Raw genomic sequence first — 24,047 nt, 5'->3', positions numbered from 1 at the left:
TCAAGTTTCATTGGAATTGTGTCATTTTTGAGAAGAAAGCAAATGTTTGGGGAGGGGGGGACCCCTGTAAACACCCTCCGTAGACCCCCTCAGACCGTGATCTTTTTTTTTTAAATGCCGTGAACAAACTTTGGTACAATACGGGTGATGAAGTTTGTGGTCAAGTTTCTGAGAAGAAAGCAAATAACTATTTTTGGGGGTAACCCCCATAGACCCCCTGAGGGCCTGATTTTTTTTTTTAATGCCATGAACAAACTTTGGTACATAAGCGGTGATGATCGTTGTAAAGTTTCATCAAAATCGTACGTGTAGTTTCAGAAAAGTTGAAAGTATTTACGGACGGACGACGCGCCATCCTATAAGCTCCCTGCAACTACATTCCAGGTGAGCTAAAAAATAGAAAAAGATGGAAAAACGTTTTCAGTAATTGTTTATTTCTACTAAAGAACAAAACAAAACATTTTAAAAGATGATTAGATGTGACGCAAGCATTTTCAAATATGAATGGTGCTTTCACGCATAAAACAAATACTGTATTCTGCTTGGCCATCAAAGTGAAACGTCGGAAAACGAATTTGAACGCTTGTGTCAATCAAGATCCACAGTGATGTAAAAATGTTCTCAAATCCCTTAATCAATTGTACTGTGCCTCGAGTAATCAACTACTTACTGTTCTGGACAAGCCGAGATAAATCGAGTGATCGAGGGAGGAAGGGGTGGCATGTAGAAAGCAGGCAGCAAAGTTTAAAATCATCAAATAAAAAAGTACAATGGACATTTTCTGCCCTGTGGTGTCTTTTCGAACATGCGTGCAACAAAAGACTGGTGGACTGGTGAAAAGGCTCATGAGATCAGTTGTTTTTTTTCACTCCAGCAACGGACTCATTTATGTCTCATTTCAATGCTTCTGCAAGGTAGCATCATCTCTCGAAAGGTCTGCATTTACAAGCTTCTGAGGCTTGACTACATAAGAGAGAGAGCACAAGAATAGAAGGAGAAATGGGGAGCAGGAAAGGGGGGGGGGAGATAGAGAGCAGGAAGCAGATAGAGAGAGCGAGAATGTTTAAAAAATGAAATGCGGGAAAGATCTTGGTTCTTTGTCCATCACATCAGCAAGCAGGAAAATAAAAATCTCTTGAAGTCTTAAAGCCAGCACTTCCTTGATGCTGCAAGTAACAGCAAGCGGAATACCAAAGCTGCTTCATCGAGCATGTCAAGGTGAAGGCCAATTCTAATCTTCCTCCAGTTCACCATCGTCCACCATCAATGCAGCAAACTGGCTTGTGGTGCAAAAGTTCTGAGGAAAAGTGTGGAATGAACAAGTAAAAAATACAATGTTAGAAACATTTGTCCAAAATATGAGAATTTTTTTTTTTAATTCAAAGTAAATTGGGTGAGCTTGTCTGCTTAATTGTGGAAAATAAAACAAAAATTAGAGAAGCAATGATCAGACCAAGATCCCTCACATTTTGATGAAAGGAATGCTTCACTTGCGGTAAGTGCAGGTATCATTCTCAGGCTTACAGGGGAAAATAACAAGCGTGATTGCCCATTGAGAACAACCCCGGGCCGTTCTTCGGCATGGCCAAACCAGCAAGGATTCAATCCCAATGCGTTTGTTTTTTTTCCGTCCAAATGAAATTGTATAGTCATTGCAATTCGTACAAATATACATTCTCCTAAATTTATTTGAATCGAAGTGCAAATTCATGTGAATACACACAAATATCTTTATCCTACACATTGTATGAAGGATGGGGGGGGAGGGGGAATGCAAGAGAACGGGAGATGTTCAATATGGAGGAGAGGGGAGGGGTGATGTTTAGGAGATGTGGAATAAGAGGGGGGGAAGGGTGATATATATAGGAGATGTGGAATAAGGGGGGAGGGGCGGGGTGATGTATAGGAAATGTGGAGGAGGGGAAGGCGCATTTAATCAATTATATTTTGGAGGACGACATTTTACGAAAGCCTTTCCTCTGCAATGACTGAAGGTGCAAGTCAATGAATTTCATTATGTGCAGCAACATATATGTCAATTGCATCAAGGAAGGAATAATATGGGAAATGAATCAAACTGTAAAGTCAAAATCTTCATGATAGCAAATAAATAAATAAAAGCAATTAAAATCACAGGTAGATGTGAAACATTTTCACACTGACTGGGCGTCTATCGTTACACCTAAATTGTGTGTACACACACACACACACACACACACACACACACACACACACACACACACACACACACACCCACACACACACACACACACACACACACACACACACACACACACACCCACACACACACACACACACACACACACACACACACACACACACACACACACACACACACACACAATTCCTGTATATTCCAGATTGCAATTGCACAACCCGAATCCCCGAATGCATCCCTTTGAGGGACTTCCGATACACTGCACGCACTGACATCTCCGAAACAAAACAATTAATAACAATGTACTGTCTATTTGACAAACTAATTTGGAATAATGCGATGCACAGGACTAAGCAATTTAGGAAACCTACAGTGCCCGCTGGGCTGCACATGGTCCGAGCTGCCCAAGCGAAGCCATTCCGTCCTCCTTTTAACAGTAGAAATCCGATTGACATTCAAACCTTCGTGTGCAGTTTGCCTGAGTTAAAGGGTGAGCTGCACTCAAAACAGCCAACATTCCACCCATTCCACCACTTTTACACTCTTCCACCAAAGGAAGGATGACATTTTCAAAGTGGAGCGCACACCTCTGCCAGGCTGAACAGTTTACGTTTTATATCTGACTGATAGCCTGGATCCGGACCTTCACCAAAATCTAATCGGCTTGCTCTTGTCACCTACTCATGTCATCCACCAAGTTGTCATAATCCATCCACAACTTTTTGAAATATAATGCTATGTCATTTTTGGCCCCATCTTTCAATGGTGAAGAATCACTTAAATAAACTAGAATGGCACTCAGTAGGATGCACAGTCTCGCCTCGCACGCTCATTCTAAACAAAAATTCCATCGTTAACTGAACACGCCACCATTATGACCCATGTACCAGTATCATCCATGCACCCTATTATGTCACATGCATTGCCATTATCCGTAGCTTTATCGATTGATTATTAAGATATTTCACAACCACTTTTGTGCACATTATGATTAAATTGCATCAATGAAGGTGAATAGGAAAAAAAATTCAAACTGTATTCCCCATGGCTGGTCAATCATATGTATGAATTTTCGCATTCATCTGTTTAGCGTTTGTGAAGAATAAGATTTTTTTTTTTACATTGTTATTTTCAATCCAATATGGCCACCAGACCACGTGACCAATGACGTCATCAGTTTTACTCTTCACTCACATCGGGTGCTAGACCTGTTATATGACGTTTCAGATTTTTCAGATAGGGATTTTTATTCAACCAATTATGGCTGGAATACTTGACCGATGACATCAGAGTTATCAACATATATATATATATATATATATATATATATATATATATATATATATATATATATATATATATATATATATATATATATATATATATATATATATATATATATATATATATATATATATATATATATACCCCACGGGGAGTTGATGACATAGGCCAAGTTTCAATTTTTTTCGTTGAGTAGTTTCAGAGAAAACGATGCCTAATTTTTTTGTTTCTTTGATCCAATATTGCTGCCATACCTTTTGAACTATGACATCAGAATTATCAATAAAATATTCTTCATGGGGAGCCTCAATTGGATAAGCGGATGCAGAGGGGACAAAAAAAATTTTGAACAAAAATACAGAGCGTGGACACACACACAGAGTGAGGGGCGTTGCAATCGCCTCGCATTCCCCTCGGGGCGAGGCTAATTCTAATATCCAGATCTTCACCAAAATCTAATCAATTTGGCCTCGTCACTCAACAATCCTGTCTGCCAAATTTCCTCAGAATCCATCCACAACTTTTTGAGATATCCTGCTCATAGACAAACAGAACAAACACGGTACAAACGGACAGCCAGACTGGGGTGAAAACATAACCTCTGACCACCTTCCATGGCAGAGGTAACAAGTTTGTTCAGCTACACAAATGCCACGTGCGCCACTAATGTTATATCAGGATCATAAGAAGCATACGAGGAGGAAAAATACAGAAATACAGTAATTGACAAAAATGTGGAAGAAATTAGTTCGAGTGGTAACTTACAGGGCTGTGGGCCTCCTTGTCATCTGATGCTTCTTTCTTCTGAAGAGTTTCCTGAAACCTGCATTGGCAAGAGAAATGTGCAGTCAGCGCTGCGTGAAAATCTTCTGCCAAAGGTAAACACCAAGCATTCAATTTGGCTTGATGAAAAAACAAAGGTTCAGCCATTAGGCAATCACCAAAAGTTTAAGGTACAACAACATAGGGACACAAATAATAATAATAAATAAACAACAGGGATGTAACTAGATCTCTGTGATCACAAAGCGATCGGCACAGGTAAATCGCCCCCAGCATCTACGATCCAATGATGGCCATATTAATTTTGATCTGCCATATGACCTTGGCCTTCAACATTTCGGGAGAGAGAGTAAATTAAGAAAACATCTCCCATCTAAAATCTATCCATACAACACAACATCATGAAAAAATAAAAATTAAAAAAAATTAAAAAAAATAAAATAAAATAAAATAAAATTAAAAAAAAAAAAAAAAAAAAAAAAAAAAAAATCGGTGGAAAATTATTCAAGTTATGATCAAAAAGGTGCTTGTTAATTCGGTCACAATCCGAAAAATTTAGGCCAAGGACACAAAACAAATAGGAAGTGCACAACATCAGTGCAGGGACACTATTATGATGCAAGAACATCTTGGAAAGCCAAGCAGTCTTTGAAATTCCCCATTGGGGGAAAAAATTGAGCAATGACAAAAAAAAAAAGGCATTTCTTTTTTTCAGAGCGCAATTTGACCTTGACCTTTAACTCGGAGGCGTATGATGTAAACGAAGCATAAATGCACCTTGCTCTAAGCTATCCTGATTCAATTATCTATCTATAAGCTATCCTGCAATTTCGTTCTGATCAGACAAATCATCGTCGAGTTTTGTTGAAAAATGTCTATAATTGGGTCATGACCTTAAACGATGTCAAGGTGAAAAAAATTGTGTCAACCCCACATACTTTGTATTACCATTACTGATACAACATTTCATTTCAAAGTCCCAGTCGGTTCTGTGATACACCGAGGAAATTGCCTAAAAAAAAAAAAAGAAGAGAAAACTTAAATGGTAGTTAAGTACTCTGAGGGGAGGGGGTAGGGTCAAAGAAACTCTGTAGTGCCATTAAAAGTGGAGGCACTGATTGAAGAAACAAACCTTACAATAGCAATAAGCCTTCTCTTGTCCTACAGGGGGGAAGCTGAATAATACATGCACAAACCAGTAGAATTTGCTATTCAACTACCTCCACCCACATATGCATTTGGAGAATTACTGGAAAATACAAAACTGAGTAAGTTTGTAAATGTTTGTGTACCAGGTTCAAATTCCTTTTGTAACCCATCTGTAGATCTTATCTCTTCCCTCCCCAATCCTTCTTAATCTCTCTCGTTCCCCACACCTCTTTTCAGAGCATACATACATACTTTGCAACACACAAACCCACATTCCATTACAAAACCACAATACAAAGCAAAAGGAACATCACTCGGTAGCACTGGGAGAAACCAGCACCTGACAGAGCTGCAAGGACAGCAGATTGGTGGGGTTACCAGAGCACAGTGTCACCAAGCCAGGAGCTCGACCAATGAGCATTGGTTGACAACAGTCGCGCTCCAATGGGAAGGGAAATGTCAAGGAGTTGTGGGTGGAAAAAAACAACCTTTTTCTACCAATTCATGACTTGGTCAGTGAGTTAGTGGAGAAGGATCCCTTAGAACTTACTGCCACAATACTTGTTTCCTATGTTGTATCAGGATGTGATTCTGTCAGCTACCCTTGCGGATGAGGGAAGAAGAGAGCGGCCAACGTGGCACTAAAACGTGTTGGAACAATGCCAACAACTGACTGATTTCTCGCATACAGATTCTTGTGTGGACATCAAAGTGTTCGATGAAGCTAGAGAGTACGGTAGACTTGACTATTCATCTCTCGATCGGTTGCGTGCCCATTTATTTGCTTCCAGCAAATGAGATCTTCGTTCTCTGCCTCCTACTGAGGATGCATTTCACTATCATGTTCTCAGAAGTCTTTGTCAAATCAATCTGTACAAGCAAGCAAATCTATGCAACCCAACCCTTCTACCACTGGTGGAATACGGCAGACATTTTGATAATACTGGCAGATTAATTTCTGTCATGAAGCGCAAGGATAGTAAACCAGCTTCAGCCAAACTTGCTTTCTGTAAGTGCAAGAAAGCCTGTTTAAAGAACTGCCCATGTGCTAAGGCTGGACCAGCATGTATCATTGCATGCAGCTGTAATGGTGACCGAGCCAAATGTGGTCGGCTGGCTGAGGACAGTGAAGACGAGGACGAGACAACAGTAACTTGTAGCTGGCGGCACCACTTAGGTAATTAATTCCAATAGACGTAGTGAATTGCCCTTTTAAATGCGGCAAAAGTGAACTGTCATTTCTTCCATGCTTTAAGGTGGCACGACTCTCTGTATGTTTGACAAACTAGTAGTTGTCAGATAACCGTTTGGCTACCGACGGTGCATTTGAAAGCAAACGTTATTGTAGTGACATGTGTAGAAGAGCCCTGACAAGGCAGCTTTTGCTGTTTCTGAGCTTGCAATCCATTTAGGGCATGTTACTACCTATATCACTAGTTGTCCAAGTAGCATCGACTTATAGGGAGTTGATCGGCAGAATGTAACATCCGAGAATAGTTTTCATCATTTTTGTCTCTCACACATGACACTGCAGTACCTTGTGACATTTTTCAGTCTTTTCTCATCTTTATACATGCATAGCAAATTGACCATTTAAATCATTTTTGCAATAAATGATAAAATTCTAATGGACATTATCAGTACAGTACTTTTACATAACATACATATAATAACAAAAGTAATGAAAATCCACATATTTTTAGTGATTTTCAGATTTGTGACAATCAATTTGCTGGTCATGGTGCACTTTATTGGATCCCTTTTGAAATAATTACTCTCCAAAAACATCAGGAGTTGATCTAAGGAGTTGATTCAAGTGGTATTTTAAGATAAAATCGTATAGGAAGGGGATCTATACAGTATTTCTTTGATAAAAGTGCCAGATTTTGGGCGTGACCCGATTTTTCTGACTTGACCGCGGGTGACCTTGAAGGTCACCCAATTGAAATCTACTTTGCATTAACCTGTGGCATACATCTAGACAAAGATAATGAGTGGTAATTTGTTGTCATAGGGTGTTCCCATTGTGGAGGAATGGTCAATTTAGTTTCCCTGACCCCCAAAATGTTTTTTTTCGGCCATGACCTTTTATCAAAAAAAACCTGCCCACAGAAGTTGCGCAATGGAGTTGAGGTGTCCAATAACACTTTTCAGGTGGCCAACACACCGACTGATATGGTCCAAGTGTCAAAAATTGTATAGCAGGGGTGTCACATCAAAAGTGTATTTCTCAGCGTTGGCTCACAGACTACAACCCCCCCCCCCACCCACAACCCACCGTCGTCCCCACCATCACAACCTCCATCCCCTGATTATGTATGTGCCAAACAGCCTTGTGCCAAATCATCCATTAGTACTGGTGCTATTGCACGATAACATAATCTTTGGAATAATGCACAAGAAAAAGCATCTATCCAATCCAATGAACTCTCTGTAGTTATAAATTATCCATTTGCTACTGAGCAAAACTCAGCACGTTGTTTCATGAACAGCCACCTGAGAAACAACTCACATACACTTGCACACAACAAAAACAACCATGAAAAAAAAGAGCAAGAATTGCTTTGCAATACAGTAAACCCTCAAATATCACAGGTTTTGACCAATCACAGGCTACATATTGCGTTCCAATGTCATCATTGTGGGAATTCACTTCGACCAATCGCAGTTTTTGAGCTGAGATGTGTCATCGTTTGTGTCCTGAGCGTGTACATATCCGTGCAACTGTTGCTGCCAGCAATCCGCAAAGTGCAATAGTGTCATTCCAGTCCCGTGATCCTCATATAGAAAGGATGGAAAAATCTCTTCATGTTTGGATCGAGGACCAAACAAAGAAACAAGTGCCTCCAAGTGGACCTGTGATGTGGGAGAAATAATGCAGGAGAAAAACGTTTCCAGGAGGCACCCGGGGCTGAAGGGTCCAGTTCAACCATAGCTACCCACAAGTTCCATGTCAGCACGGGCTGGTTTGAGAAATTCAAAAGATGATTCGGCCTCCATCATGTAACATAAGACGGGGAAGCATCGGGAGACCATGATGCTGCTAAAAACTACCCACCACAGCTCAAGGCACTAATCAAGACGAAGGGATTTATGCCGGAGCAGGTGTTTAATGCCAACGAGACGGGGTTATTCTGGAAGAGAATGCCATCTGATACCTTCATCTCCAATCAGGAAATATTGTTACGAATCTGGAAGCCTTTTTCACACAAACAGACAGCAGTCCCCGTAGCTTAGTTATTTCGCTAAGTATGTGTTTATAGTTAGAATCCCTCCTTCTGTCTAATGGGAATTTTGTGTGTGCGCTACGAGTTATTTTATAGTCAGGTTTATTACATCTACAACAACAACAACGGCACCGTCCCTGTCTCAACCCGGTCGCCATTGCCCACATGTTTTTGGCTAAAGGCGTGGGCAGAGCCTCCATTGCCTCAGATCCGATTCCGCCCCACAAAGGTGGGAGTTGCCCCGCCTACCGTGGGCCTGTCCAACGAGGGATGGCCAGTGGATCACGCGATTGAACCGTCCAATCAGGAGGCAAGTGGCGAGGAAAGAAACCACTCCCACCTCAAGAGAGTAAAGGAGTGATCGTGGCGACTGCTGAGCGTCTGCAGTCTTGGTGGCGATTGGCTTCGTCTGTGGTTGTGGTGGCTTGGTCTCGGTCGTCGTCTGCAGCCCTTTGCGGTGGCTTCTCATGGTAGTGGCGGCCGAGCAGCCAGGGATGTGGGCCGTGGACTTCGGGTCGTGGGTTCGAGTCCCACCGTGGTGGTTTGGCGTCGGCGTGACCGCACGAGGTGGGAAGGTACCCCGGCCCGGCTCTACCGAATAAAGACCCACAAGGTCCATTTTCTTTTGGGTGTGTGTGTGTCTCCATGGGCCCCGTCTTTAAGTAGAATTGTTTAGTGCCTTGTACATTGTGAATTACATTTCTTATTCGTGATAATTCTAATCTGTGTCTCCCTTCCCGATTATTGCCTATTGTAAAATAAGCCCCCGTGTTAAATGTTCCAGTTTGTTGTTCGTGTTTTCTTTCATTGACCCAGCACGGTGCGGGTATGAGAAATAGTAAGGCCGTTGGTGCCGTAAGTTGTCATTGAGACCGGCGCGGCTCTGGTAACTCTGCTCGGTTACGCCGGATCCGAGTCGTTACCTGCAACTCGGATCGGACAGAGTCGGCCGAGGGTGTGGTTTCCCCGGTAGCTAAACTGCGTGGTTATTTAGGTATATTGGAGATCGAGAAAATTAACCCTACGCCACGCGGTCGAAATATTGGCGTCCACGGTCCGTTAAGGGACCCGTGACGCCGATACCAAGACGATAACCTTTGGAGTTATCCGAGAGTCACAACCTAATTCCGGGTGTTAGGTGTGAGATGACTCTACTGCTCCACCTAGTGGTTGTTTATCGCGGCCGAACCCCGGCCCACAACAATATCTGCTCCGGCATTCAAGGTAAAGTGGTGAAGGATTGTCTTACCCTTCTCCTAAGTGGCAATGCTGCAGGCGACTTCATCGGAAAGCTAATGCTGCTTTTCCAATCGCTGAATCCTGCTCCCCGCTCTCCCTTTCCCAAATCCCCCTCCTCTCCCAACAGCATCATCATCATGAGCTAATTTTTTTGTTTTCTATTCACGGCAGAGTACAATGTGAGTACGTGTTAGTCTTTCCCTCACCCACCTCACTGTTTTGTAAAAATCACTTCGCTGCTTTGGAATACATTCAAAAGGTAAAAGTCTTGTGTTTATGTTTATTACCTCCACCACCGAAGGTGAAGGAGGTTATGTTTTCACCCCCTCTCTGTCTGTCTGTTTGTTTGTGTACAGGATATCTCAAAAAGTTGTGGACGGATCCGGATGAAATTTTGTGGACAGGTTGGGTGTATGACGAGGACAAACTGATTCGATTTTGGTGAAGATCTGGATCCGGATCCGACGACTAGAATTTTTAAAGTGATTCTTCACCATTGAGAGAAAGGACCAAAAAGCATATAGTACTGTACAGCATGATATTTCAAAAATGTATTGGGCCCGATATGTTCTCGTGGATCAGGCATTACATGGTGGAAGTATGCGCTCCACCGAGTATCCTTCTAGTTCTATACTGTATTTATTTTACTTGCATGTTTATTATCTTGCCAAAATGAAGTTTTTGCAAGATATGTTAGTCAGCTTGTATGTTTTTTATTTTTTTTTTTGTTTTTTTTGTTTGTTTGTCTGTAATCACGTATAAAAAATTCTGCAGAGCACAGTTATCATTGGAAATTTTTGTAACTTCGCATATCAGAGGCTTATAGAGGTCCCTTTCAGTGCACAAAATTTTGAAGGTCAAGGTCAAAGGTCAAGGTCACTGTCGCAAATCAGGGGAGTCGACGAAACCCTTATTTTTTGAGTAATTTTGATCGGATCGTCTTCAAACTTCATGGAAATATAGTTCATGGTCTGGCGCTCAGCTGATTAATTTTTGGTGGCGATTGGCCTTGACCTTCATATGTTTTTTTTTTTTTTTTGGTCTGTAATCACGTATAAATCACTCTGCAGAGCACAGTTATCATTGGAAATTTTTGTAACTTTGCATATCAGAGGCCTATAGAGGTCCCTTTCAGCGCATAAAAGTTTGAAGGTCAAGGTCAAAGGTCAAGGTCACTTTGTCGCAAATCAGGGGAGTCGACGAAACCCTTATTTTTTTAGTAATTTTGATCGGATCGTCTTCAAACTTCATGGGAATATAGTTCATGGTCTGGCGCTCAGCTGATTAATGTTCGGTGGCGATTGGCCTTGACCTTCATGGTTAGCGCCTGAGGTCAAACATATTTGACCCCAAGGTCAAATTTTCAAGTTTTGGGAACCATATCGTGTCGTACCTCAAATTGAACACCTCGATGAGTACTTTCTGGATATGTCAAGCTTGAGACATTATGACGTCATTTGGTGACGTTATGAGGCAAAAGCATATTTTTCATGGTTACTCTGCAGAACGATTCTCATCGGAATCTCTCATAGGCAGATATTCCTCAAGGAGTCGCTCCTGGTGGATAGCAGCTCTGTTCACCTCAGTGTGACCTTAAAGAAGTCACACGTGGTCACCTTTTGGCAAGATACAGGTCACTCTGCGGGTGACATTGGTTTATTTCAATGTTGACATGCTTTATATTTATTTTACATGTTCATTTCCATTGTGATAAGTTTATTTCCAGCTGCCACTGATCTTCCTCTCAATTTTCTCGAAACCCAACCCCCTTTTCCAATTGACCCTTAGTTTCCACTACCGCGGCATTTTCCTGGAACATAACCCCCCTTTTTTTTCTTTTTTTTTTGTATACCTTGTCGAGGCTCGTATGAGAGCGGACACACAACTCGCAGCAAGGGGGCATGAGACAAGAGGGGCGGGAGTGGAAGGGACAAAACAGTGGGGAACAGACACATTAGGTGAACTGTGGAAGGGAGAGGGATGGGGATGGGACAGGGAACATGGCGAAGAGAAGATGGACATTACAGGGACTTTCAGGAAGGAAAGCAGGGGAATTGAAGGAAGTGGGCTTGGGTGGATTATCGGGGGTAGAAAAGATCGAGAATTTGGATGGGGGAAGATAAGAGGTGGTGGTGAACAGCTGTTTTGAAAGCCTGGAGGGAAGAATGGGAAAGAATAGAGTGAGGAAGTTTATTCCATAGGCGGGATAAAGTAATGAAAGAGTGAAGATGAGCAGTGATTCGTGATTTTGGTAGTTTTACCAGAAGGGGGTTTATTTGATATTTGAGGGTTTTGAGGGTTTACTGGGCATGTCCCCCACCGATGTGATATTTTCTATGTCCACAAATGGCACAACTCTGTGGAAAAATCGACGAAATGCCCTGAAACTCCTAACTTTTCCTCAAACTTATCATAACAAAGCCAATGTACCAAGTTTCAGTCGAATATGTTTGATAGGGTACGGGGAAAAAGCCTGAAAAACCACACGTGGGAGAGACGGACACAGACGGAGAGCAAAGCTATCGTCCCCTCTGGTGAAACCGGAAGAGGACTAATAATTTTGCTATCAAACCTCAATGTAGGTTAAAAAAAAAGATTAGCCAGCAATAAAGCTCCGCCAATTAAACTCACCGCTCGGCCTGGCGGCTCTGTTTGTCGCCCTTCATAGCATCAGACGCTCTGTGCTGGTATTGCTCTTGGGAAGATTCTGGAAATAAATTAAAAATGTGAATGATAACTGTTTCCATAGCAACATCACAATCATTCTCTGCTCAACATGTAATTCATTGAGGTACCAGTACAGCAAAAAAAAAAAACCCAAAAACAGAACTGCCACTATTTACTGCTGGCAGTGATGACAGGGTACCAAGATGTCTGGCTTTTTTTTTTGTAGGCCTTGTGGAGGCTCATATGAGAGCGAACACACAACGCACAGCAAGGGAGGCATGAGACAAGAAGGGTGGGAGAGGGAAGGACAAAACAGTGGGGATCAAAGACATTGGGAGATCTATGGAAGGGAGAGGGATGGGGCGGGGAACAAAGACATGAGGAGATCTGCGTAAGGGAGAGGGATGGGGCGGGGAACACGGGGTATACAAGATGGACACTACAGGGACTTTCAGGAAGGAAAGCAGGGAATTTGATGGAGGTGGGTTTAGGGTGGATTATCGGGGGTGGAAAAGATAGAGGTTTTGTATGGGGGAAGATAAGAGGTGGTGGTGAATGGCTGTTTGGAAGGCCTGGAGGGAAGAATGGGATTGAAGATAGTGTGGGAGTTTGTTCCAAAGGTGGGGAAAAAAGAGGAATGAAAGAGTGAAGGTGAGCAGCGATTCGTGATTTTGATAGTTTTACCATAAGGGGGTTGTTGGCGTACCTTGAGCGCCCTGCTTAAATATGGTGGGGACATGTCGCAGACAGAGCAGGGAGGATGAGACCGGAGAGGAGACTGTTGAAGACAGAAAGACCACTGACCTGCCTGTGGTGAGAGATTGAGAGGCCCAAAGACTCAGCCTCATCGCGGGAGATACCAATGATCCGAAATGCCTTAGTTTCCACAGCGTGAAGCCGAGAAAGGTGGGGGGCAGGAGCACCAGCCAGAGGGGAGAGCAGTACTCCATCAGGCTGCGGACGAAAGCTTTGTATGTTGGCAGGAGCTCAGGTGGGCCGAGGAAGGTCTTTACACGACGGAGGATTCCCAGTCGGTGACTGGCTTTGGAGGCCAGGTTGGAAATGTGGCTTTCCCCACAAAAATCATGGTAGAAAGTGTGATCCAGAAGCTTGAATGAAAGGACTTCTTCCAGAGGATTGTTTAGAAAGTAGATGGGGGAGCGGGGGGGGGGGTTCTAAACGTTCCTTTCGGAGAGACAAGGTGAGTGTGAGATTTGTCAGGATTGAAAGCCATATTCCACGTGTTGGACCAGTTTGTGATTTTATCCAAATCTGCAGTGAGCGAAGAAGCTGCTGCTTGCCGGTCTGAGGGATGACAGATGGTACGGCAGAGGGTGGAGTCATCGGCAAAGAGATAAAGAGTATTTTCCACAGAGTCGGAGAGATCATCGATGAAAACCAGATAAGAACAGGGCCCAGAACGCTGACTTGAGGTGCGCCAGCCTGGACAGGAAGAGGGGATGAAAGATCTCCATTTGGAGCCACACATTGGCTGCGACAGGAGAGAAAGTCAGAGAGCCATGAGTGGAGATGGCCTTGGATACCATAGGAAGAGTTTGGTGAGCAGGGCAGGGTGCCAGACTGTGTCAAAAGCACACGATATGTCCAGGGATATGGCTCTGATTTCATGTCTGGCATTGAGTACCTCCATCCATTGATGGGAGAGCAGAAGCAGCATATTCAGGGTAGAGTGACCTGGTCTGAAATCAAATTGATGATCGGAAATCAAGCCATTGGAGAAGAGGAAAGATTTAATATCTGAAGCGATGATGGATTCCATAACCTTTCTAATGACTGAGAAGGCCAATTTTGTCTGTAATTGCAGGGATCTGTTTTTGCACTGTTTTTTTTATGCAGAGCGGCAGCGTTTGCTGATTTCCAAGCAGATTGCAGATGTCCTAGACTAGAGCAAATGAGAAGGTGAATAGAACAGACAGAACAGAGAGAGGGTGAGCAAGAGCAGAGAAACAGGTTTTTAGGCCAAGTGGGCTGATGCCGTCTGGACCGGTTGCAGAAACTGAGTCGAGGTTTGACAGTGAACTCTCGACTTTGTCAGAAGAAAAGGATTCATAGTCCAGGGGGCAGTTGGGTGCGACTGCGTACAGAAAGCGAAGGGTTTTGGACACAAGTTTTTGATGCAAAAACCGAGTCTTGGCATTCACCATTTTCACGTGCGGTATCAGCAGTGTGGCCATTTGAAGTTAGGGAGGGGATGGAGAGGCTTCGATACAACATGGAACTGACGCATTACGGACCGAGTAACACGAAGTGTTCAATCTATTTATTACGTATGCTGATCGCCCTCTTTCCTGGGGTCATTGTCGGTATCAATTGAATTGGCATTTAAATTACCTGAACACGAAGCAATAAATGTGTGGGAAATGTCACCGCGAGTCCACAGGGTAAACCAGAACTACCCCGAGTAATACGAAGCCCCCACATAGTCTCTCGACTATGCGGGATTGATGAGTTATGGACCCAGTAACACGCCATGTTCAATCTATTTATTGCGTAAGCAGTTAGCCCTTTTTCCTGAATGCATAGTCGGTAGCAATTGAATTGGTGTTTAAATAACCTGAACACATAGTAATAAATGTGGACACAGTCAGTGGGATTCCCCTGAATATAATGAGGCCCCACACGTTTCTCAATGATGCGGGATTCACAAGTTGTGCACTGAGAAACAGGCCATGTTCCATCCATTTATGCACACAGTTGACCATTTTTCCTGGGGCCATCATCGGTATCAATTGAATTGTTACTCTTGTACCCTCAAACACATGCAGGCGCAGCCTAGTGAGCCTTGTGGGGCAAAAAAAAATTTCTAGAAGGTCTCAGATTAAAATAATTAAATCATTCTGGCTGCCAGACCTTGTGGCCAAATGGATTGAAATTTAAAACATATGTTCCCCATGTCGGCTAGATTATAATTGTGAAGTTTCACATATATTGATGCAGCAGTTCCAGAGTAAATATTATTCAATACATTTCCTTCAATCCAATGTGGCTGCCAAACCATGTGGCCAATCGAGTTGAAATTTAAAACCTTCTTTCCACAGGACTGCTGCATCATAACTGTGAAGATTCACATCGATTGATGCAGTGCTTCCAGAGTAAACATTATTGAATAATTTTGCTTCAATCCAATATGGCTGCCAAACCGTGTGACCTTCATCAAAAGGAGGTGGGAACTTTTTGTTCATCGTGGATAGGCGGTCATACCTGGAAAGTTGCCTTGATCTGTTCAGCAATTTCAGAGAAGACATTAATTTTTTTTTTCAATCCAATATGTCTGCCATACCATGTGACCGATTGCATCATAGATTTATATTCTCCCTCTAATGAAGCAGTGGATCACGCTTGTGAAGTTTCGTGTTAATTGGATGAGGTGCATTTTTCTATCCAAGATGGCCACCAAACCATGTAACTTTTGGCGTCATAATTTTTACCTTGTATGTCGGTAGCCATGGCGTTAAATGGTAGTTGCAAAGTTTCGCTTTGAGAGATTATGTGGTTCCAGAGAAAATATCATTTAATATTTTTCTTCAATCCAATATGGCTGCTAAACCATGTAACCTATCAATTATTCATTAACAAACATATCCCCGACCCATGGAGAACATGCTTGTGAAGTTTCCCCTTGATCTGACCAGCTGTTCTGAAGATGTTTGAAGGTTTTAGGGTAAATTCAATATGGCCACCAAACCATGTGACCTATCAATTAGAAATTAACAAACTTGTAAAAGGATGTCTTGGGGAAGGTGTGCATAAAGTTTCGCCTCAATATGTCCTGCCATTCTAGTGAAGATTTATTTAAATTTTTTTTCAAAGCAATATGGCTGCCGAACCAAGTGACCTATGACGTCGTAATATTTTTTTTCGATGGTGAGTTGTGGAGATGATGCTCGAGAAATTTCAAATTTTTCCGATGCAGCGTTCTCCCTGTCGAATTTTCACCGGGAGACCACTTCACCAATGACGTCACCAACAATCACTCCTGTTCCCCATCGGGAGTTAACATGTACCAAGTTTAATTTTTTCCATTGTTCAGTTTCAGAGATACAGAGGTCCAAATTTTTTTCAGGTTTTTCAAAGATGGCGCTCGTACCACATGACCTATGAAATCATACTTATCAAGTAAGTATGCTATCAAAAAAGATACATACTATGCTGAACATTCCGTGTCGATCGGATTTACGGTTGCCGAGAAAATGAATTTCAAAGCGAAAAAACCCGTAAATTGCTGGCGGTGGAAAAAAAATAAACAAAAGAAAAACAATAGGTTACCCAGTCTTGTCGGCTTGGTACCCTACTAAATAATATCACAGCATGGCACGTGGACCTGCTTATGGCAAGTCAGAATAACCAAGCGACCCACACCATGTCCACTCATCCAGAGCCAACTTGTACTTTTGACAATGAGAAATTAGTCTGGTGATTCCAGTATAAATTACCAGCACAATCTCAACCACTACCTCTCCATGCCATTCATACACAACATCAATGAGGAAACCAGATTTCCCTACCTCGTTTAGCCGTTTCTTCAATTGCCCTTTCTTGCTCATGCTGTTTCCAATGTCCTTGCAAAGTCATTTGGTTCTTGCTGTGACAACAAGACAAAGATTATTTGACAAGTGAGAACAACATAATCAAGTTTAATGAAACATAATCCAATTCTCATCCAACGAGACTATGAGAGAGGCCCCGTGGGTACACAGAAACCGAGCTTGCTCGCTGAAGTTACATATCAAGGTCATGGGGTCATCTCATTTCCCAATGGTTCAATGAAGAACTAGAATGGCGTTCTGTGGAGAGCACACGCCTCCATCAGGCTGAACAGATTACATTTTATATCCCACTGATAGGCCGGATCTGCATCCGGACCTGAACCAAAATCGAATCAATTTGTCCCGGTCGCACACCCAACCTGCCCAAGTTTCGTCCAAATCCATCCACAACTTTTTGAAATATCCTGCTCACAGACAAACAGACAGACAGACAGACAGACGGGGTGAAAACATAACCTCCTTCCACCTTCAGTGACCGAGGTAATGATAAAATTAAATGAATTTTAAAAAGATGCTGGAGAGAGGATTACTTTTTCAAAAAAGAAAACTGCAATGACAAATTAGTTCACATTATACAAAGAAATATTCATGGACCGTCGCAGAAAATGGAAACCACCACAATGGCAATTCCACGCACACCTCAAAAGCTTTGGATAAAAGGGGTACACGTCAAAAGTTTGGATTAGCCTAACAGAAAGTCAAAGTGATTCCATCAAAGAATGCAATTTCACGCTCTAAACCCATTAAAACTGCCACACATAATAACCTGGTTGAAACTGCTGCAAAAATATCACAAAAAGAGCAGCATGAAACGTGGCAGAAGTTTAGCTCTTAAGTGCAAAAAGACAGGCTGACTCAACCAACACTGCCAGCACCACCAAAAACAAGGGTTGTGGTCTTCAAGGACCATTAGAAAATTCAAAAGCAGAATCAGATCAGCAAAAATGCCTGAGGTAGCAGGCTTTAAATATCAAAATGAGGTTTATTTGAAAAAGACAAAAAATACAAAATAAAAAGAATTGAGATCAAGAACCGATTAGCTGCTGCATTGCAATTCTGACCAACGGATGGAAACACCGATAAGTGTTTTTATCAGTTGGCTTCCGCTTGATGGGGCACGTGAAGCTGGGACAGAGCAGATGCTGTGTGAGGCTATCAGCTCTAATAGCGTCAAATAAAGAGAAACACCGAGTTAAGAAAACGTTTCAGAGACGAAACAATTGGCAAATGCTTTGGAGAGAGATCAATTAAAAAAAAAAATAAAAAAATAAAAATTCCTGTACACACAAATGTTCAACTTTTTCTTGGAATCAGTGAAACAGGATATCATAAATCATTTCCGAAACCTCAGCAAGTCTGCTTCTGCAAAGCTCGGCAGACATTTCAGCTGCAGCAAACAGATCCATGCTGGTTGGTGGCGAAAGCTCTGAAAGCATTGCAAGGCTAATGTGAAAAAGGTCGCGTCATCTGACTGCAGCTCACTATCAAATGTTATTCCTTCCCGACTGCACTAAAGCACCGAGGGAGGGTGTCACAAGTAAAGAGGTAATTGTGAGAAAGGACGAGAGGCGAGAAGCTCTTGACAACATAATGGAGCTGGAGACAAACGCTGCAAAGGAAGGGGGAGGAGGAGGAGAGAGAAACACAAAAGGAAATCTGCAGAGCAAGATGCAGGCACATGCATTGGTTGAGGGCAAAAAAGAAAGAAAAAAAAACACAGAAAAATGCTCATCCGAGCCCAGTAGTCGATCAGATGTGGACCAAAGACGTGTGGCGGAAAGCAAACAAGCTAACTCAAAACAACATGGGAGGTCCTTGTCATCCCACCCCCTCCCCTCCCACCAAAGAAAAGAAGGAATAAAACCTGACCAATAAACCGATCAAATGTTAAATATACTTCAAATCAATAAAGACCGATAAATGCTACAAATAGATCGTTACGGATCTGGAAACCATTTGCATTCAACACACAGATGTCCCAAAAGTCAGTTATGTCATTAAATATGCATTTAGTCAGATCCCTTTCCTTTTGTGTAGTGGCAGAATCAAAGGCGTGCGTTGCGATTTATATTTAGTTTGGTTATTAAATCTTTACATCCAACGAACCCTCCAACAAACAACCAACAACCATTCCATTCCCCATCACGATCCATTACGCACCCGCTGTCTACAAGCACTCTTGACTTGCCAAGGCAGGGTCTTGCAGCCGTTCCTTGCCACTTCCACCAATGTTCCTTCCACAAATGTTGTAACTCTTGCAAGATGGCCTGTGCAACATTGATACTGTTACTCGTCAAGTATGAACCCGTGTGGAAGACTGGCTGGGGTTCCCCGGCAGGGGCCACTGCAGCGTTGATACTGTTACTTGTCGAGCGTCGGCCTGCATGGAGGAGTGGCTGGGGTTTCCCGGCAGGAGCCAAGGCCCCGCCCCGGAAAGGTAGGCCGTAGGACCTGTCCAATCAGAGGCGGACAGCGAGGTGTGTTCACCAAGGATCCTCCCCACTGAGGGAGGTCCATAAATTCCCGAGCACTCTCTGAGGCAGGTGGTATTTTGGGGGTCTTGGAGGGTCTTTTTGGGGTCTTGGAGTCTTTTAAAAGTTCTTTTGAAGAGTTTTTGGTGGGCGTCGAGGTGGTGAGTGTGTCTCTGCTGGTCCTCAAAAGAGGAAGGGAAGAGTGACCCCGACTCCCCTCCATGGACCGCGGCCATTCACCAGCCCTGCTCCACCACAAACCTCGAGTCCCACACGTGCGACTGGGGAGCAAACCAGCGACCATTGTCAGGTGCCACACCGCGGAGCATGCCCTTCCTCCGATGGTCAGGTACACCATCGAACTCTGGCCCCCAACTTGTCTCTCTCCACGGCTGCGAGGGTCCAATAAAGACTCTGCGTTTCCTTTCATTATGTGTGTGTGTGTATGTGCGTGCGTGCGTGTGTCTGTCTGGGTGTTGGCCCATCTTTAAGTAGAACTGAATAAGTGTTTTTGGATCATTGTAAATACTTCTTGCGTATTCGCGTTGTCTTGCTTGGTGTCTTCATTTACTGTAAATAAAAATTGTTGGAAATGTTCCCAGTTCGTTTCCGTCCCTTCTTGAATTGGTCCAGCATGGTTCGGATCTGAGTTTAGGCGGGGTTTTATCCCCGACAATCCGTTCATTCCAGCCGGCACGGCTTTGGCAGTTTCCGCTCGGCTGCACCCGAACCGGAGTTGGTATACGGTAGTTGGAACTCGACCGCAGTTGGTAGTGACCCGGCTCGAGCAAGACGTGCCGAGGGCGTGGTTTTCCCAGTAGTTGAAATCGCGTTGTTAATTAGGTAAATTGGTTATAGACAAATAGACCCTACGCTACGTGGTTGAGATATTGGCGACCACGGTCGGTTGAACGAACCGCCGGCTCGTGGAGTTATCCGAGCGACGGCCTACAATTCCGGGGAGTTTGGTGGGAGACGATGCAAACCTCCCCCACCTAGTGGTCATTCTCGCCACCGACCCCCGGCCCACAACAGTTTGGTGTCAGGAGTGGGATACAAACCCTCCGCCTCCATAGAAAATTTGCGGGGTTCGAATCCACAACAGTTTGGTGTTCAGCAGCGGGATTCGAATCCCTCCGCCCCCACAAGAAATTTTCAGGACACCAAACACAACAGTTTGGTGTCAGGAGTGCAGATACGAACCCCTGCGCCTCCATAGAGAAATTTACGGGATTCGGACCAGGGGTGTGCTTAGAACCCCCCCCCCTTTCCCTCCAAAATGAAGAGCTATCGAAATTTTATTTAATTCTCAGCACGGACCATGGCGGACCAAGACGGACTGGTACAGGTGGGTTCTGAAACATTGTTAGAAGAATCCATGGCCCAGGACAACATGAGGCAGGATAGGAAGACCTTTCCCTGCTATCAGACCCAGAGGTAGCATTGGGGGCGGCAGCGGCAGTGCATGAGCACCCCCTACATCAAATTTCCCCCACGGAGGACCGAACGATCCCTGTTGGATCTGCGCCCGGTCGTGGCGGATCTGCTCCGCCGAGGCCACTTGACATGAGCAAGATGGTGGAGATGATAAGTCAAGCACTGAGAGGCGATGTGCAAACACTGAGAGGTGAAATGCAGAGATTGGGAATTAACATGGAAAACCGAATGGATGTGAATATGCAAATACTGAAAGCGGGTCAGGAAGAAATGAAGGCGGAGATAGCAAAGGTAAAGGTTGAAATGCAGACCATGGACCGGAAAATGGCAGATGAGATTGGTACAGTACGAGGGGAAATGACCGAGTTGAAAGGGAGTGTGAAAGGTGTTTGGTCCGCAATGGAAACGGGTAAGGAAGAAGTGATGGATAGGATAACGACGGTTGAGCGAGAGGTGGATAAACTCGGACAGGGGATGAAGGAAATTAAAAAAAGGACAAAGGCAATAAAAAGCAGAGATTGGGAAAAACACGGCCACGATACAAAATTTAAAACAAGACCAGCAGGCAACGAAGGGGGAATTGGAAGCCGTAAAGGAAGGGTGGAAAATGAGACATGAGGAAATCACGGAAATGGTAAAAGAGATGGGACGGAGGGTCGAGATGGAGAGCCAAGAATTTGGGGAGCGATTGAAGAAACATGAGGACGAGACAAAAGAGGGTTTTAGCATAGTGAAGGAGGGATTAACAGAGACACAAAGCGAGATAGAACGAGTCAAAGACGAATTAAATAAAGTAAAAGAGGAGCAAACACAGATAGAGGGGAAGATAGGGAACATTGAGGTTGAGCTTGGGGAATGTACTGGGACCGAGTGCGATGGTTAGATTAACCTCCCACAGGAACGAGGAGAGACGGTATGCTCCCTCGAGGAAGACCATGAAGTGAGTCCGGTAAGGCCGTACGAGGTGGAGCCGTTGCATGATGCGGAAGAGCACATGCCGAGCTTGGGGGGTATAGAAACCCCGGGAGCCCCCGATGTGAATGTCCCAGAGTGTGTGTTCGAATGTGTGAGTGACACCAGGTCAGGTCAGGTATGGGAGCATGTGCCAGAACAGCGCGTCGCTGCGTCCACTTTCCACCGGTACTCCAGGGGCCTCCGTCTGGCCATCCCCCAGGCAGATGCCAGGCCCATCTCCTTGAGATGCCGGTCAACCTGCTGCAACCACGAGGCACGTGGTCGGCCCAAAGGCCTCCTCCACTCACGAGACTCCATCGCTGAGAGGATCTGGTGAGCAGGATCAGCGTCAGGAAAACGAGCCACATGTCCATACAGCCGCAGCTGATGCTCACGGACTATGCAGGTAACAAATGTCATCAGTCTCTCTCAGCAACCGCTCGTTGGACACAAAATACGACCAGCGAGAGCCAAGGATTCTCCGAAGAGACCTGGTCCCAAAGGAATTAAGTCTCCGTCTCAGATCCTTGTTCAGAGTCCAAGTCTCGCATCCATAGAGCAAGACTGGAAGCACCAAGGACCTGAAGACTCGGACTTTCGTCCTCCCGCACAGGTACCGGCAGCGCCACACCCCATTATCCAGTGAATCCATGACTCCCCATGCCAGACCCAGACGTCGAGTGACCTCTGAATCACAGCCAGAGACATGAATATCACTGCCAAGGGAAGTGAATCTCTCCACGACCTCAACATCCTCACCACAAACAGACACAGACAGGACAGCAGCATCCAAGATGTCATTGAAAGCCTGGATCATAGTTTTCGACCCAAGAAACCGGTAATCCCAGCAGCTCCGACTTCTCATTCAGCACCTCGAGGGCCCCCAAAAGGATATCTAAAGTCTCCGCAAAGATGACTGCATCATCTGCGAACTCAAGGTCCGAGATCTTGACATTCCCAAACGATGCATCGCAGCTTGATCTCTCCGACATCCTCCCAAGAATCCAGTCCATACAAATGCTGAAAAGTGTGGGGGCCAGTACACACCCCTGACGAACTCCAGTAACAACTGGAAATAAGTCAGAGATGGTACCACCACATTCCACAGCACTCTCAGTACCAGAGTAGAGTTCAGACATCAGTTCGATCAGTTTTGGTGGCAACCCACGAAGACCAAGAATTCTCCAGAGGGCATCCCGATTCACTGAATCGAACGCTTTACAGAGATCAACATAGGCTGCAAGCAGCCCCTGCCGAAACTCTCGTCTGCGTTCGGTGAGGACCCGAAGAGCAAAGATACGGTCAATCGTTGACCGCTTTGGTGTAAAGCCTGACTGCTCTGGACACTGGTGCTCAAGCAGATGGTGGCGAACCCTATCAAGAATTATCCGAGCAAAGACCTTGCCCGGCACCGAGAGCAGCGTCACCCCTCGGTAGTTGTTGCAGTCTTGGCGATCACCCTTCCCTTTCCAGAGAGGGACAACAAGGCCCCTCTCCCAATCAGTTGGGATGATGCCTGTGTTCCAGGCAGAGCACAAAACTGCATGCAACGACACGAGTGCAGCATTTCCACCAGCCTTGAGAAGTTCAGCATGGATGCCACAGATCCCAGCAGCTTTACCCCCGTTTCAACTGGTTCACCGCAGCCCGTGTTTCCACAAGCGAAGGTGGACCACAGTTGATTGGAGGGTCAGCAACAGGGATTGTAACACCCTTGACGTCCAACTCGACAGCTGGTGGATCAGCCTGGTACAACCGCTCAAAGTAACCGGCCCAGCGGGCCTTCACTTCAGACTCCTCTGTCAAGAGCCTACCACTCTCTGCTCTCACTGCAGTGCTCCGAGGGATGGGCTTGGCTGAATGCAATGCGCAAATTCCCCTGTAAGCAGGACGAGAATCACCTGTCCACAGGTGATGCTATACCCCCTCACAGATTCCTCGCACATCGGCCTCCTTGTCCACCCTTAGTGCACGTAGAGTTTTACGCCTCAGCTCCCTGAACAGCTCAGCTCTGCCATTCACCCTGGCCCTGCGACTCTGGTTAATGGTATCCAGTGTCCCTTGAGAAACAAAATTCTTCTTTGCCCTG

At 44.5% G+C, this 24,047-nt stretch overlaps 1 protein-coding gene and 1 pseudogene across 1 annotated transcript in view; one reads left to right on the top strand and one right to left on the bottom strand.

The window, feature by feature from the left end:
* Window positions 1-413: 413 nt before the first annotated feature.
* LOC147028900 (eukaryotic translation initiation factor 4B-like) overlaps window positions 414-24,047 on the bottom strand; it is an 88,505-nt gene continuing 64,871 nt past the window's right edge. The window contains exons 12-15 of the mRNA XM_085879738.1: window positions 17,055-17,131; window positions 12,493-12,568; window positions 4,229-4,286; window positions 414-1,297 (exon numbers count right to left, since the gene is read on the bottom strand). Coding sequence (XP_085735864.1) covers window positions 1,232-1,297; window positions 4,229-4,286; window positions 12,493-12,568; window positions 17,055-17,131 — 277 coding nt within the window. The 3' untranslated portion in view covers window positions 414-1,231. The remainder of the gene's footprint in view (window positions 1,298-4,228; window positions 4,287-12,492; window positions 12,569-17,054; window positions 17,132-24,047) is intronic.
* On the top strand, window positions 5,135-6,635 carry LOC147028901 (uncharacterized; annotated as a pseudogene).

This window comes from Eptatretus burgeri, chromosome 4 (genome assembly GCF_056783735.1).
Source record: "Eptatretus burgeri isolate ZD-2024b chromosome 4, Ebu_testis_v1, whole genome shotgun sequence".
NCBI classification, from domain to species: Eukaryota; Metazoa; Chordata; class Myxini; order Myxiniformes; family Myxinidae; genus Eptatretus; species Eptatretus burgeri.
This window is presented reverse-complemented; position numbering and strand designations above follow the sequence as displayed.